Genomic DNA, 17,607 nt, shown 5'->3' with positions numbered 1-17,607 from the left:
CTTGTGATGTAGCACATTTTCATACCTGTGGAAGTGACCTTTTCGAAGAAGTACGAATCGAGAATGAATATGCTTGGGATGCCGCACCACACAGTCAATTTAGCTTCGTGTAAAGGCGCTGGTGCCACATCGGGAGGATTTTCTCATCCCAGTGAACGCAGTTCTTGATGTTTACATTTCCAGTCAAGGAGAAATGGGTCTCATTTATCCATAATATCCGCAGCGATCAGCTGCTAGCTCCCTTATATCTTACGAATTAAAAATCCGCGAAGTCGACTCGCTTTTGCTTGCCTTCCTGTTGCAAAATCTGGACGCGCTGGAATCGATCAAGAAACATCCACAGAAGCTTGGAGACAGCTTCGGTGCATCAAAACTGCGGCAACACTTCTTGCAACATGCAACGGATCTGCAGTTATGGTATTAAGCATTTCCGCGACAACCTCAACAGAAACACATGGTCGTTCGGATGGCGGTTTATCACATGTGCATGTTTTATCATTGGCAGCTTTATCAATTCAATTCGTTGTTTTCTCGAGTGTGTCATCTTTTTAGCACGTTTGAACACCTTTGACTGAAGAAATTTGCTTATACCGACTACTACTCTCTTCTACTGCCTGTTGGGATTTCTTCTACTGCCTGTCCCTGTGGATTATGCAAAGTGCATCAATGCACCTCCTCTCCATGTTGTCAACGGTATTTTACAATGCTCTTCTTTGCAAATTTTTTACGTCAGAAATTTTAGTCATGTGTATCGTGTTTTAACACCATTTATGGTTTTCCAATCTGCTGATAAATTTGCGCTGGGAAAAGTGTGGGTGTTGCCATTCGGAAATTTCGACATTTTTTCACTGTAATGGTAACCCTGCTGTATTTATTGCTTTCATATCATTCAGTTTATTGATTAATAACAGAATAAATTTGGAAGAAAAATTAAATATTACACACATTGTAAAAAAGCGCATACTGAAGCATGAAGGATAAAAATGATTTACTTCAGAGAATGGCAACACATTTCTTTTAAATTGCTGAGTTTCTTAAACAATATTTCATTAATTTCTTACAAAACAATGAATTTGAAAAAATCCAAATTCAATATTCGAGCTTCAAAATGCACATGTTCGGATGGATGACTATGAGTATTCAAAATCTGGTGGTCATGTAGCCCCAGTTTTTCCTCGTAGCGACAGATTTTACATTAATAATATAGATATAAAACTTTACAGTATTTTTTAAATATCTGATGTCAGTTTTATGATATTTTCTTGCATTATACTTCATACGTAAGAACTCCAGATACAATCTATCAAAAAAAAAACTTAAATTGCTTTCTCATTATTTGCACATCATTAAAAATGCTGCAGACTTTCGTGGAAAATTTAACGTTAACAAAATGATTAAAAAAATTATACAAATATTTTCTCCTCTCATCAAGAATATAACATTCATCTCTCAGGCTAGAAACAAATTCTTCATCATTCAGTCGATTGTTAATTTATTATTACAGCTTCCATAAAAGCAAAAGAGAAATAATAATTCAAAACGTATATTGTAAAAAAAAATTATTTAATAATATAATTACAAAGTTTAATAAAATATTTTATTTTAACACACAATAAAAAATAACAGTCACTTCAAATATGTCTTGATAATAAGTTAGAATACTTTATACGAAATATACAAAACAAATATGCCAATAAAGAAACGAATATCTAAAAATCAAACTTATTAATAAAAGTCACATAAAAATTACTGGAAATATAAAAATTACCTCAGGGAGATACCTTCGCGAATCAAAGAAAAAACGCAAATGTTTTTGAAGAATTATACGAAACAGCAATTTTTTTCATCATAAAATTCTTTTTTGAAACATTTTACCTAAGTTCTTTTTATGAAATACTTTTCTGCAAGACTCCATCTACAGAATAAATTTTTTGGCAAGATTTAATTATGTCCAAGTTGCTTTCAATTTCATTAAACTTCTTGTTTTCCCATTAGTTCACTTTTTTAAATGACTTTATTACTTGCAGCTTGGTATTGCAAATACTAAAAATAAACGCTTAATTTTTTTTAAATATTTCTTTACTTTTCAAACTTTAATGAAGCATTCTTTTAATATTCTATTTTGGAAAAAGATCTCATATAGCAGAAAAACCCAACTTTAGATATTTCCTCTCTTAAACACTTTCATCTGAAAATGAAAAAAAATTCTTAGTATTGCAAATATTTTTAACATTTAAGTTTACATAATTAAGCAAAATTCTGATAAGATATTCAGGTAAAATCTTCAACTAACTCACATCAAATCTTTAAGTTTTTGCAAAATAAAACGTTCACTTATTTTTTGATAATGTATCAAATTCATTAACAATACATTAAATTTTTTATCTTCGAGAATATTATGTGAGAAGATTGCTAAAATGCCTATATCTCCTAAAAACTTCAGTTTATACAAAACATTTGCTATTATTAAGTTGCATAAATAATTATGGCAATAGTCAGAAACTAGCGGCCTGTGAACACACTTCAATTATGTATTTGTTGTAAACTAATATTTCAAGATTTTAATTATTTGAAGTCTGAGTTTACATTATTTTCTTTACTATGAAAACTGAAGATGAATAATCTACCAGAAAACATATAAATTGAGCTAATTAATTTACATTTTATTCAAATATTTAAAGATACAGATCGAGACACAGGAAAACTGCCTAAGTTTTCAGTGAAAACTTTCCAAGAGGGACAAAACTTGAGAATAAATAATGGTAACCTAGTCTCTTACATATTGAACTTTTCTTCGACACTTAAATTTCAATGCATATAAATAATTATGTATTTATGTACTTTTTATGTGAATTCAGAAGTTTTTTTTGTATAATATACGTGCTCTGTAAAAGGTGACTTAATTTATTATCTTCACGAATTGTAAATGCTCATCGATCAGTCGGGTTCTGTGGAAGAATGCTGTTTACATTTAAATATACTCCCAAATAAAGGCATTATGTTCAAAAATTGTTAAAAATTTTAACAGTTTAACAGAATTAACAGCTTTCATAATTTGTTTATTTTTAATTTAAATTAACGTTATTTAACCATTAATTAAACAGATTATTTGAAACAAATATCAGTCTGAAATATTAATATTTAGCTATCAATGCATTTGAAGTACAAAGTGTGACCAAAAACGTCTTATGGTATCAAACATTAGAGTTCAGTTAGAAAATAAATATAAATTTAAATTTTTTCTTTGAATTATTATTGTTGCTGTTTATGCATGCTTTCATAAATATCAAGTAAGTCAAATTTAGAATCAAGTAAAAATATTTTCATTCTGTTAATAAAATGTTTACCTTGGAAAAAAAAAATTCTGGTCTATTAGCAGTTTCCAGGACGTGCATTCAGCCCACATGCAAATTCAGTTTTAAGCCACTGACTTATGACATGTATGTCAGTGGTTTATTACTATTCATCGTTGCCTTCCAGAAATATTCACTAATTTTATTTAACAGAGGTTAATGATCACATTAATATCTTTAGCGAAAATCGAAGGTGAATATTTTTTTGTCATACACACACCAAAAGAAAAATTCTTCATTTTATAAAATTTCGAATTAAACCAACATTCACTTCTTTGACAGAGCAATAACTTACTCTGGATGTAAAACAATTATTTGTTAGAAGTATCCTCCCTAAAAAAATACTGAACTAAATAGGAAAATGAAAATATAATAGAAATTAAATTATGTTATCAAACATCCATATTCAAAACAAAACTGTTTTTCTTCCTAAGAAAATTTTAACGAACTGTAATTAAAGCTATGTTATAATTTCTAGTCTTAAAATCGAAATTTTTTTTGGTTACTATGCTCATTTTTTCGACATTCATTGAACTGCCCAGATAAGTAGAAGTTACTACCAACTGTAATTTTTTAACAGAACTTTATAAATGAAAAAAAAAAAAAAATATTTGCTTTAAAATTTATATACAGTCTTCAATAGCACACTTTTATACAAATAAAAATGAATGCTGTTAAAGTGTATTTACACTGCTGTATTTTTTAAGCAAAATAAAAGCTGTAGAAATAAAAAATAGATCATAAAATTTATATTTCCGGTAGTCGATTACGGCAAAGCGCAAAAGGAAAAAGACACTTTCGTGGAAGACTTTCTAAGGAAAATTAGCTTTTAGTCACTTTATATAAGGAAAGATCACGAAGCTTCCATGCCATTGGCTCTTTCATCTCAATTCGAATCCGCGTCAAACTACCAGTATCTAGCGGTCTTTCTGCCGTAAGACTACTTAACGCCAGACCGTGTAAATATGGAAAGAACGTGCACAAAATACAAGTAAAAAAATAGTGCTTAAAAGATTTAGAAGTGGCGAAACAAAAATTAATGCAAAAAAAAATGTTAATTTAACCAAAAGAAGTTTTTAAAATTTGATATTTCCCCCCCCCCTCTCTTAAAATACAATTTATCAGAAAGACACTAGCAAGTTTTGCGAAATTAGTGTGAATTAAATCTGTGTAGTTGCAGCTTTATTACATATAAAGTGATTGTTCTAAATCAGTCTTTTTCTCGTGCACAGTTTCGTGCTTTTCATATTACAAAAGAGATATGCAAAATAACTATAAACTTCCTTCATCAGAGAAAATTATTCTATTCAAGCGCATTTGTCTAATCACCCTAAGTATATAATATCAAACTTTTAGTTTTAACTAAGAAAGAAAAAATCATTAAATAAAGTTGAATTTTACCGATTACTAACAAAAATAATTATTTGATGCTTTTTTACCTATAGTGTTGTCGCCTCCCATAATTCTCCAGAGTAATGCCACTCCCCATGTGCAATATATCTAAGTGAAAATTACAAAAAAATCATGAATCTGAATTGGTATAAAATATAAGCATGTAAACGATATCTGCACAGATATGTATTATTAAAATACAGAAAAAATCGCTGTATACAAATTTAGATAAAAGATGCATTCAAGCAAAGATTGAACATAATTGCTAAAAATTTAAAACGTATAAATATACTGTGATTATTTACTTTTCATTTCCAATGCATTTGATCAAATATATTGGAAATGAAATACATTAAGTACCGAAAATATTAGAGACAAGCATGATTCAACATGACTCAGTCTGCCCGTGAATTATAACCACAAACAGACTTGTAACTCAGCATGTAAAATACGCTTGTCTTGAGAAGAAAAAGTTATCACCACGGTTAGTGTGAAAAAAGATAAACTGGAAGACTGACATTGAAGGAGTTATGGATCCAAGAAAACTCATTTTCTACATTTGTGAAATAACTGATGGTCTAAGCCTTTTTCTGTAGTAATTGGGTGTTTAGAGAACGGCAGTGTAGCAAAATAGCTTCATGCAGTGAGTACAATTCTGGTTGGAAAATGCTTATGAAGGAGAGGTGCATAGCAACTGGTATGAATCATATTCAGTAACAGAACGGCAAAAATACATGAGTTGCAGCTAAATTGAGCTGCAAGCATATCTGAAAGCAGAACATTACAAACTTTGCGACGGAAAGTTTGTAATCAAGTATGCCTATGTAGACGTGACAACCTGACAAACTCAAAAATAATCAGAAAACATTTCTTAGAAATCAAGAGAAGTTTTCAGTGGCAAAAACCTTTTAAAGGTTCTAAACATTAAAAAAAAATTTTCTAAAAATAGCAAACTAAAAATATTATTTAATTAATACCCGGAAGTGCATTTAATAAGTTTTAAATGCAATTAGTTCCAGAGTACTTATACATTAAAAGATATAATTTTATTATTTTGAATATTTTATAGAAAAGTAAGAGTTCAGTCCCTTTTCGTACTATTGTTAACAATTTATTTTGCTTTCGTTAAGACAGAAGCCTCACAGCATTGCCACGAAGGTATGGTTTTGCTGATAAAAGATTCCAACGTATCATCATTCATACTGGAAAATTTTCTCATACTGTGCATTAGTATGTAGATTTGTCGAAATGCCCATCATTATTTTAGAGAGTTCACTCTATTGTAAAATTTCATTAGTACTTTTCAATTTTTCCGATTACACTGCACTGCATATGAACTCTTGTTGGTTATAAACATTATCCAAGTTTTCTGACAGTTTCAAAACTGTCACTGCAGTTTAACTGTTGCAAAATCAATATCTTCGTCTTCGAAAACAAAATGAAGTAAAACTGAAAAATCTATATAAAAGTATCTTATATCTAGTTAAGATGCATTTCTTACTTAGAAAAACCTCTGCAACTTTAGCATGCAAAACTACTTCGCTCTTACATGGAAATTTACAGTCTTTAATCATACATCACAGAAATAATTATTAACATGCAAATAAAGTTTCTTTCGTCTGGAAGCTCTTTCACTCCTTTGTTATCTGCAACCTCTATTAAAAATCGTTACCTTTGCTTTGACTTAATATTTTACTATATTCCGTATGACATACAAAATTAGAAAATAAATAAAAGTATGATTTTACAAACTCTATAAAATATTTTTAAATAAATCACTAATCGTTGAATGCAAAACGTGAATTAATGGAATTCTATACTGCAGAACTGTACTAAGAATATGGAATGAGACAAAATGAAAAAACGCGAAGCATAACAAAAAAGCAAAACTTTTAAGGTCCGAAGATAAGAACATAAATAATTTATGCTACACGAAATAAAAGTGATTGGAAAATATTTCTCTAGTCGAACATTTTTTTAAATTATTTTAAGAGACTCCTATATCAATTTTACGCTCATTTTTTGTTACGTTCTTTTGAGAATTGCCAGTTTAGTTGTTCCCTATTCAAGAAATTACTTTAGATTCCTCACACTTAGTTTTAACAGTGGAACTAGCAGCGCATCTTAATTTATTTAAAGGCATTTTATAATTTTTGATACCGCCTTTTACCTTAAAACTTGAAATATTTACATATTCTTTTTAAAATAATGTAAGAAGTGGAGGGTGCATTGTTCGAGAGTTCTAAATAAATATTTCTCTGAAGTATGCCTGCTTCCTTAAGTAACCAGGGTGCATAAGTGTTCTAAAATGTTTCTTATTTCATTCCTAGCTGAGGTCTTTTTTAAAATGGTAATAAACATCGACAACAAATCTACTTTTATATGTATTCATCTTCTTTTATGTGTAAAGAATCTTCTAAATTATGGGTAAAGAAGTGTTATTCACCTACTTTTATGTGTAAAGAAGCTTTTTCAGCTGATAAATTTAAAGATGACAAATACACATCTCTGAGTCTGAGTTTTCTTCTTTCAAGATATTTACAACGCAAGTCTTCAAGCTTACCATGACATTGTATCAAAAGCTAAACAGTTATCCAAGAAGTTAATATTTTTTTTAAAGTTCTAATAATTCATTGTGCTGTACGAGCGCCTGTTGAATCTCCTTCCGGTATAATCACACAAAGTATTGCACTCAGTTTCTAAAGCCACAGGATTAAAAAAAGTGATGACAATTGGATATAGTTTATCATGTGTTATTACTTCTATCCACAGAAAGCAACTGTTTTAATGCAGTCAACAACTGAAGATTTATTTTTCCAAACAATTCTTTAAAACTGAAGACGTTTCTGTCCTTGTATATGAGGATTTCTTAGCAACTTCGCTATCAGAAATATTTCTCTAAGTAAATCCGCAGATAATCGAAGGCATTCAGCGGCAGATTGTGCTCCAGTAAAAAGGAAGGAAATACGTACTCTGCATTATTAACTTTTTCGTTCTTTATTTCCTTTTAAAAAATTAATTGCCTTTTTTCTCAATATAATATGTTTTAGTAGATCATACCCTTTTACTGTACGAAAACGAAAAATCGCAATAACAATCTATATTCTTGGCAAATGCATTATATTTTCTTGATGAAATAGAACAAAAAAGTCGTTTGTACACTTTTTAAAAAAGTCATGGATATTTTACTTTTTCCGCAAATACGCCCAAGATGAGATATCACAAATTTTTAAACAACTTCAACAAGCACATAAAACTAATACTGTTTAACGATCCCAGAAACTAAACGAACTGCTTTGATCTTGTTTCATGCTCACCGACTTATGTGCACCAGGTGGCCTGAAGCTCAGTTTCATGCCCATTGCAGAATAGGATCATACTATTTTCAGCACAAACAGTTAATCAAAATAGAAAAAAAATCAAACTATTTCAGATGCCAGAAACACTATCATTGGATGAAAATAACGAAATATTAAGATGAACTAAAAAAATTTCGTGAGAAATTTTAAAAACAAGAGAAAGTCTGCAGACGATCGGGGAAAGGTTCTTGATCCCATTACTTTCATTTCCGGCTCCATCCTACAAATGACAGGATCAGAATAAGGTGTAAACAGAACAAATGTATGTTCTCCTCTTGCCTCAAACTGGTATCCGCGTAATTATTGTCTCATAAATATTTCGCCCAGAAATAGCATCACAATTTATCCCAACACCATTACTAATTATACATATTCTTTCATGCTGACCATGCGGGAAGTCTTAGACTTGTAATTTGGGTCGGACTGCGTCCATTTAATACTCTTGTTGCGATGTTCCCCGATGAAGATGGTCACTTTCAGGAGGACAATGCACCTTGTCACAGTGCACGATTAATCTCCAATTGTTTTGAAGAGCCTGATTCAAAGTTCGAATTGCTTAAATAAGCAGCTCAATCTTTTGACTTCAATCATATTCACCATTTGCAGAACAACGTGAGAAGATAACTTCGAAACGCCACCATCCAGTTTGAACGAAATTAGAACTGCCATTATGTCAGTATAAGTTAATATTCCTCAGGAACAATAATATTCCTCAGCAGCAATATCAAGACATCGTTTAGTCAATGTCTAGAAGAATATAGACAGTGCTGAAAGTTTAATGATGGAGGAAAGGATGTCTGTGATACCTTGCCCCAGTGTATATACGCTGTAGAGACTTACCTTCTTTTTTTCCCTAACACAGTTTTTAGTTGCAAAAACTTTCATTTACTCCCTTATTTTCCTACCTATGTTTTCAATCCAGAATAAGTTTTCAGTTTTACGCTTTATGCAAAATAGGGTAAAAACTACTATTTAATCTGAGGTGTTTCAGTTAGAACGTATTCTTCTTTTCGGTCACATTGTTGTTACGAGTTAAAGCTTGCTATATTACGGCCGTGCTTAGCATGTGTCTATTAGTCTACGACAGTGATTTTAGCTAAGAAACAACTACGCGTTTAAACAACTCTGTGCAATTTAGGCTGAATATTTTACTTAGCATTAGTTTAGTTTAAGTTTTCTATTTTTAAGTTCAAGCCATAAGGGCTGGCATTTTGTACGCCCAAGAGGAGCCGTCTGTGAAATATAATTGAGTTAAAACTAACCCTTCTTCGGAGCTGTTACTTACACAACAGAACTTAGCAAATAATCACTTCACAGTTCTAGTAGATTCTAGTAGTCAAATAATTCTAATTTTTCTACAGCACTACTGTTAGGAATTTTGTATTTAGTTTGCTTTTGTTATTAGAATTAAAATTAAAATTGTTTTATTTCTCCGTGCCATGGAACACGAGACGAGTTTTAAGAGAAAGCTGTGCCGGAAAATTAATACAGGAGCGCGTGGATTTAACATTGAATAAATCGATATCTCTTGGTAATTTATATTTAAAGTGAATAAATATAATTAATTACTATCTTAGCTGTAACCGTAATTCTACTCTTTTGCTTTCCAGAAATCTCGAGAAGCAAAGATATTACCAGAAATTTCTCGTGACCGATAAAAAGCTATGAAAAGTCAGAGAGAGAACATCTCAGCTCAGTTGCTTAGCGATTGTTATTGCGATTTGTTTTACTTCCGTGCAAACTGAATTAGCTTTCTTTTTCTCTTTAAACTGCGCTATATTTTAACGTTTTAGTAGTTTAAAGTATAGTTACTGTTTGTATTGCGTTCTATTTAACGTATTTGCGTTCTACTGATTATTAGTACCTGATATTATGAACACTTGTAAAAATATCTCTGAGGGAAATTCCAGCGTTTCGTTATATTTCTTGTCATAGGAATAAATTTTATTAAATTTTTATCGGACTTGTGCATTCAATCTATTACGAACCCGTATACAAACAACACTTCAAAGCTACTGATTACCTCAGAAACACCTTATCCTCTTATTTCGCTCGTTATAAAACGTCTGAAAGTCTGATTTTTTAAAATTATGATGGGAATTAATTTAGAAAGTTTAAAAATTTTAAACTGACTTAAATCAAACTATTTCTGTAAATGAAATTTTAGAGATATCAGTATTTGTTGAGAAGGAAAAGCGCTATCTAAATACCACCAGTTAAAGCTGAATTACCGTAGCAACTGTTCATTGAAAAATAAGCTTTATCTCATAAAATTAATTACATTTTAATTTTTATACGATTTTATTTAGAAAAACCTATTCTAATGAAGTTGAACCATTAACTCTTACTTCTTTAGAAATTTTAATCTAACTTTAAAGTATCATATGTGATAAGAAAGAATATTTTTTGGACATAATTGTTATCTTAAGTTTTCAGAATGCTTCTGATCAGAAATTTACGTATATCAGATATATTTATAAAATAATAAGTTACTTGATAAAGCAGTAAGTGGATTTTAGGTAAAAAAAACTTAATAATAAAGTCTAAATAGATGAAAATATTAAAATTAATCGATATGTAAGCTAATATCTAAATTAGGGGGGGGATGAATTATTAATCCAGAAGTTAAAAGTTCTTTCAAAACATCAGAACTATGTTAATCATCAAACAGCTACCATAGAAAATTTATTAATCTTTTTCTTAGTAATAAAGTAATTCTTAGTAATCCTTTTCTCAGTCTTTAGTAATAAATTTATACTTAAGCACTTGTGACATAACTATTACATTCAAATATTTCAAGAACATTTGATTAAATTCTTTTTGGGTTACAAAATTCAATATTTTTCCTGGGTATACACTAATGATTATAATCATAAACAAACTTACATTGTGTTATGACTTCGGTTTAATACAATGTAAACTTTCGGTTTCTTTAAACATCATTATTTCATGAATTATCAACGCGCAAAAAAGCAACTTTATAACAGAACACTAGGCAGCATTCTTTATTTTTACCACAAAATTTCACTGTGCAAAAACGTTTACAGCAAAGTTCTGCTATTATATTTAAAATATCTTTCATTTATTCCTCTCCTGAAACCTCCATACTGAAACAATCATGCAATTTTCTGCATTCCATTGCTTTACTTTGTCTATTTTAGTGCACACAAATTTCAGGAATATCTTCGATTTACAAAATGGCACCGCTCCTCTTAGAAATTGCTTAAATCCGGATTCGAGTTGTAGAGTCATAAGGGTTTTTTAAAGTAGGAAAGGTGAAAAATATGCACTCCCTTCGCCGGGGATCGAATCAGGACCTCTCGAATACATGCCAAGTGTGCTACCGCTATAGCACGAAGGCTTGTTGGAAGGAGGGAGAATATATCTTATAGAGTGATAAATGTGGACACTAGCTTGATTATCAAAGATTGGTTATCTTAATTGATTAAGGTTATTTGTCTTCGTAGAAAATTTTATAAGGGAAACTAGTTCATGTTTGCTTTACACATGAGAAAAACCATGGAACCATGATCTTAGTACCATAGTTCAGCAGTGTCATCCTCTGGGACAATGATGAGCACCTAAACCGTCACCGAAATTAAAAGCTGAAAAATTATTTCAATGATTTCCTTGAGAATAGAATAAAGTAAATTATATTTTGAGTTGCTTCAGTGAGCTATCAATGCATAAAACTGCTCTTTTATCCTCTAGACGTATCTTCTCTTCACTCATGTGTTTTAAGCTATTTTCTTTCAATTAAAGGATATTAAAAAAACTTTAATGGGGATTATTTAAAGTACGAACATAAGAGCAATTAATCTGTGAAAATAATATTTCTGAAAATAGCTTAAGTCCTTATTCTCTCAAAAGAAACAATGATCGACATCATTTAACGCAAGTATTGTATTTGATTGAGAGAATAATTATTTGGGAATTATAAATCGCCATTCTTGAAATGTTCATTTTTTTATTTGTTTCATTTAAGTTCCAGATGTTAATCAGCTTATCATATGATATGACATTTAAAAATCTAGTTTAAGAAAGTAGGTGTCTTAAAAAGGAAAATAAAGTAAACCGACAACCATGCCCATGACGAAAAATTCCAGCAGGATGCAGAAAAAAATATCCGTTTGGTCTTTCAGTCGAGCAAAACGATGTGGAACGAAGCTTCCTCATTAGGAATGTACGAAGAAGTATTTGACAGAAACAATGAATGAATATCTTATCTATATTTATAATTTTTCTTAAGAGAAAATTCTCATTTTTTTTTTTTTTTTTTTTTTTTTTTTTTTTTCGGATTTTGGCATTTGAAGTTAAGCAGCTCCTATGATTGACGTATGAGAAAATTTTAAGTTCCAGATGTTAATATATATAGCAGCTAAAGGTCTGTTGATTGTTTCATTTTTGGAATCCTGTTTTTATTTTGTGATGTATGTATAACCTCCTTAACATACACATTTCTTAATGCTGACGTCTGTATTATATATTTAACATAAAGTAAAACGTTGCGGATATTTTTGCCATAAGATGATTATAAAATGATGAAAAATTTGCCATAAGTATGAATGTAGGTATGTAGTTTTCAAATGTTTTGAAATGGGTTGAAATGGAATGGATTATTTGAAAAAGGTGAAACAAAGCTGTTGCGTACCCTTAGTCGGCAGGCCATATAGCAGATACATTCATTTAGTCGACAGGACACTTAACCGACACATCCATTTAACCGGACAGGACATTTAACAGACACGTCGATTTAACCGACGCGACATTTAGTCAACAGCATGTTTAGTCGTTGGTTTATACTAACGGGCAAAGCACGAGACAAAATTTAGTAAAATTTGCCCATATTTATCCCATCATGGCACACGGCGATAAAGTTTATCGATAAATTCCAAACCTGAGTCTTTAGTTAAGGCTAGACATAGTACAAATATAAAACTGGGCAAAAAAACGCAACCTCAGTTTGGATAAATTTTAAATAAAACTATTTCCAGGCCGTTCAGACACAGATCCCTTCTTCATGCCCGAGTTTCCCTTAGCAAAACCTCCACGAAGACATCCCTTCCCTAAGCAGATAGTCGAGTACTTTCCATAGTCAAATAAACTAAATCAAACCAAACTCTTCTCACAATTCTCACAAGCAAAATAATTTCAGCAGTGAGAGTAGAATATAAAAAGCGATGGATGAAGCAAGTGAAAATGAATGTAGTGCGATGTGTTGAGGAAAACAGAAACGCGGTGTGGAAAAGGCTAAAATAACCATAATCTTGAGTGTGGGGAAGAACTAGACTGTAATTAATGTCATTAAATGAAGAAGAAAAATTTTTGTTAATACGAAAACTAATTTAAGAAATTCCAAAATCAAAATTAAGTGTCCAACTGTCATTAGGTATCGATTATTAATTTATCTGACTTTAACATAAAATTTCTGTTCCTGATGCAAAATTTCAGCGCTTTTTCAGTTTGGTCGATATATGTTAAACTACATGGCAACATATTTCAAATAAACGAGCTCTGCGAAAGCAAATACTCTTAGGAACAAACAAACTTTGAAAGATGCTATACATGAGGGTAAAAACATGGAAGCAGGAATAGTAGGAAGTACTGAAGAGCTCAAAGAAAATGAATCTACTCGATGTCCTATTAGTCAGTCACCATTACTAAACAAAAAAAAAAAGTCTTTTCCGCCGTAGTAGACTAAAAAATAATAAAGTTTTTTCCTCCGTAATAGGACCTTTGATATCTATCTATCCGTTTCATGCATGAATACGAAACTTCGAGCACCTTTAAATTCAAATGCGGACTAAAAATTGGAATATGCGATGTAATTTATGTTTCTTATTTAGAATATGTTATTACAATCAAATTGAACCAGAACATTTTGCTATTTCGCTGTAGAACTTATGTAAGCTTCTTTAACATGCGATGAAATATGCTAAGAGTTGAAAGTATATTCTTTCTTTATAGTTTTAAGAAAGATTATCTGATCATGAGATATCATTTTACTAGAGATTACACTTATATCTGACCATAAGATAATTTTTTGGTGGAGGGCTATATACTACAGTGCTTTATTAGTCCGTTATAAGGGGCGTTAGCCCTATGAGTCTCGCAATGGCATTTAGCGTTGAATCACTTAAACCGCTAAATCCCTTTTCAAATTGTTGCTACCAAATATTATCGCTCTGTATTATATTTAATAAAATTAAATAATGAAGAATCTGCATAAATGAAATACGTTTCTCGCACTGTGAAAAAACGACGGTACACAGAGCCATCAAATTTTGAATAACGTAAACCTCAACCCAAACATGGGTACCTGGAAGCCCGAATTTTGAATTTCGAATTTGTTATATTATCACTTTCATATTTTCCATAACTTTAACGAATTTTTGATAAACAAACTCAACGATTTCCAAGCTAGCAATGGCAATATTGTACAGAAAAAAAACATTCTTATCTCCAGCACGCGAGACTGCCTATCGGAAATTCTAAAGATATGCTGTTTTTAAATATTTTGTGATATTGATGTTGAATTGAATTTTACGTGTTTTAAGTGCGAAGAACATGATATTTAATATATAAAGTACAATAATAAAAACTTCTTTTGGGGCATAATGTAATATGAAAGCTTTCAGTTTTTTTAACGTTATTTTTTACTTTAATGCCCTATTATCTGCATCATTTAAGGATATGAAAACAGCATAGATGAAAAAGAAGCTAAATGGTGCCTTATCATGCAGAGGCAAAATGGTGTAAATCAGAGACATTAATTTTCAGCCTTACAACTTTTCTCATAATAAATTATGTTTTAAATTCTTTAATGTTTTAGAGTCCCTAGTTATAAATAGTATGATTGGTATTTTTGCCTTAAATCGCTTTATTACAACATTTGAGAGCATGACTGATACAACCTGCAATGTATAATATAAAATAATATTGTTCTATTATAAGATTGTCACCAACTGTACGATGCAAATAACTGCTCATGTTATTCAGTCTACTCAGACGAACATAATACTCTGTAAGAGTAATTATTCTTGGAAAAAGCGAAAAACGGCAAAAGGAAAAGTCCTAAGAAGACAAAAAGATACAGTTACCAACATGTGGAAATTCTTCAATGTTATTTATTTATCTAGTAGTGAATATATTTCATTAGATATCATCTAACTTAGACATTTTTGTGCTATACATCAGGGGTGGCCAAGACGTCGACCGCGAAGACATTTTAAGTAGTCCGTGCGACCATCCCGATAATGACCTCGGATTAACAACAGTTTACGCTTAAAACCTAAAACAAGCTGTGCAAAGTAATATAATGAATTTTTCGTTCTACAGTGGAGAATTAAATAGAAACAACTTGACAAAGTGGGATGCTTAGATTATATACAGTAGGTGGCGCGATGATAGCGACGCGGCGAGTCGACTAAGTGTACCCGTCACACAAAGTTCTTTAATATTAACCCGTCACAGTTTCAGTTCTCAGTTAATCGTCTTACGTTGCATGTCGCTCTCTTCCTACCGCACCGATACGATAATTTGTTGTTTCAACAACCCGTCCAAAATGACTCAACCAGGTACCAGTGCTAAGAGAAGTAAAACATACCATTATCACAATGAGTGGGAAGATGATTTCTTTTTTGTTATGGTGAAGGAGAAATGTGTTTGTTTCATATGCAACTCAAGTGTTACACTACCAAAAAAGGCAAACGTCGAAAGACATTTTAAAACCATGCACCAATACGCTACAGACTTTCCAATCGGCAGTGAACTTCGAAAAGTTAAAGTGCATGAATTAAAGTCGAATTTACATTTACAGCAATCGTTATTTACCAGACCAGGCACCAAAGCTAAAGCAGTAACATTGGCGTCGTTTAAAATTACAGAAGTTTTGATAAAGCGAAAAAAACCATTCGAAGATGGAGAATTGATAAAAGAAGCTTTCTGTAAAGCTGGAGAAGTGCTTTTCCCCGATTTTAAAAACAAATCAAATAATATCGTCAATAAATAATATTTCTTTGTCGCGTAACACTGTGATGCGATGGACTGAAGCTATGAATAATAATTTGGAGGATTTATTAAATGACGATTTAAAAGCATGTATGTTCCTATCACTTCAATTTGATGAATCCATGGATATTAGTGACATTGCACAGTTATGCATTTTTGTGAGAATGGTTTTCGAAGATATGACTTCAAAAGAAGAGTTATTAACTATCATTCCATTGAAAGGATAAACGAGAGGCCAAAATATCTACAATTTATTTAAAATCTTTATTGATAAGACAGGATTTCCAATACATAAATTGGTCTCTATTACAACAGATGGAGCTCCAGCAATGGTCGGGAATCGAATTGGTTTTATTGCCTTGCAATAATGATAAGGTGTGGTGTTGGTGTATTTAATTATGGCAAAGTACACGAGGGCTATCTGCCTAAAGGGATGGATGCCTTTCGTGGAGGACTTTCTAAGGGAAACTGGCTCGTATACACGTTACACATGGGGAAAACCACGAAAACGCCCATGCAGCCAGCCCGTTCGCGGGATTCGAACCTCAGACCGAACTACCAGTGTTCAGCGTCTTTACCGCTCGGCCGCTGGTGGGCCCAATAATGATAAGGAAATTCCCAGTTTTACCAGCTATCATTGCATTATCCATCAACAAGTATTGTGTACAAAAATACTAAAGTCTAACGATATAATGCAAATTGCTTTTAAAATCGTCAATTCAATTTGTTCAAGAAGTCTTCAATGACGAGAATTTAGGGCGCTTTTTGGAAGAAACTGAATCAGAGTACGGAGATCTCTTATTGCACACAGACGTGAGGTGGCTAAGCCGTGGAGCTTTTTTAAAAAGATTTCGTATTCTGCTTGCAGAAATAAAAAATTTTCTACAAATGAAAGGAGAGCACATTACTGAATTGGAAGATGAGAAATGGCTCATGAAACTAGCTTTACTCTGCGATATCAGTGCAAAACGTAACGACTTAAACCTAAATCTACAATGAAAGAATAAATGTTTAACAGACATGATGAGCGCGATTAAAACTTTCAAAGAAACGATAAAAAGGTATGCGTCTCAATTAAGAAAACATGAATTGAGAAACTTCAAAAACATGGAGGAAGAATGCATCCATAATCCAAACCGAGACTTCGAAGATTTAACACCTAGATGTTTTGTTTGAAGAATTTGAAAGAAGATGCGCTGATTTAATTAGGTTGGAAGAAATACTCAATTTTATGATATTTCCATTTTTTAATGAAAATGTCAACATTGATGGAGTATCTGAAAAAATAGGACATTTAATAGATACCACATCAGTTACGGTCGAAGAAGAAATTATTAAATTAAGACACGATATGTTTCTTAAATCCAGAGCATCTAGCGATACTGATTTTTAAAAAATAATTTCTGAGGAAACGTTTCCAAATATTTACAAATTGATTTTGTATTTGAAATCATACTTTGGATCGACGTATCTTTGCGAATCAGCTTTTTCAA

General features: G+C 31.5%; 1 protein-coding gene across 1 annotated transcript in view; it reads right to left on the bottom strand.

Annotated features, from left to right (window-relative positions):
- Window positions 1–1,584: 1,584 nt before the first annotated feature.
- Window positions 1,585–17,607, bottom strand: part of LOC118196118 (uncharacterized) — a 40,519-nt gene continuing 24,496 nt past the window's right edge. The window contains exons 6-7 of the mRNA XM_035367521.2: window positions 4,793–4,853; window positions 1,585–2,188 (exon numbers count right to left, since the gene is read on the bottom strand). Of these exons, the coding sequence (XP_035223412.1) occupies window positions 2,175–2,188; window positions 4,793–4,853 (75 nt within the window). The 3' untranslated portion in view covers window positions 1,585–2,174. The remainder of the gene's footprint in view (window positions 2,189–4,792; window positions 4,854–17,607) is intronic.

The sequence above is a fragment of the Stegodyphus dumicola genome, chromosome 12 (assembly GCF_044657685.1).
Source record: "Stegodyphus dumicola isolate Sdum_Otavi_A_Nest chromosome 12, ASM4465768v1".
Taxonomy (NCBI): Eukaryota; Metazoa; Arthropoda; class Arachnida; order Araneae; family Eresidae; genus Stegodyphus; species Stegodyphus dumicola.
This window is presented reverse-complemented; position numbering and strand designations above follow the sequence as displayed.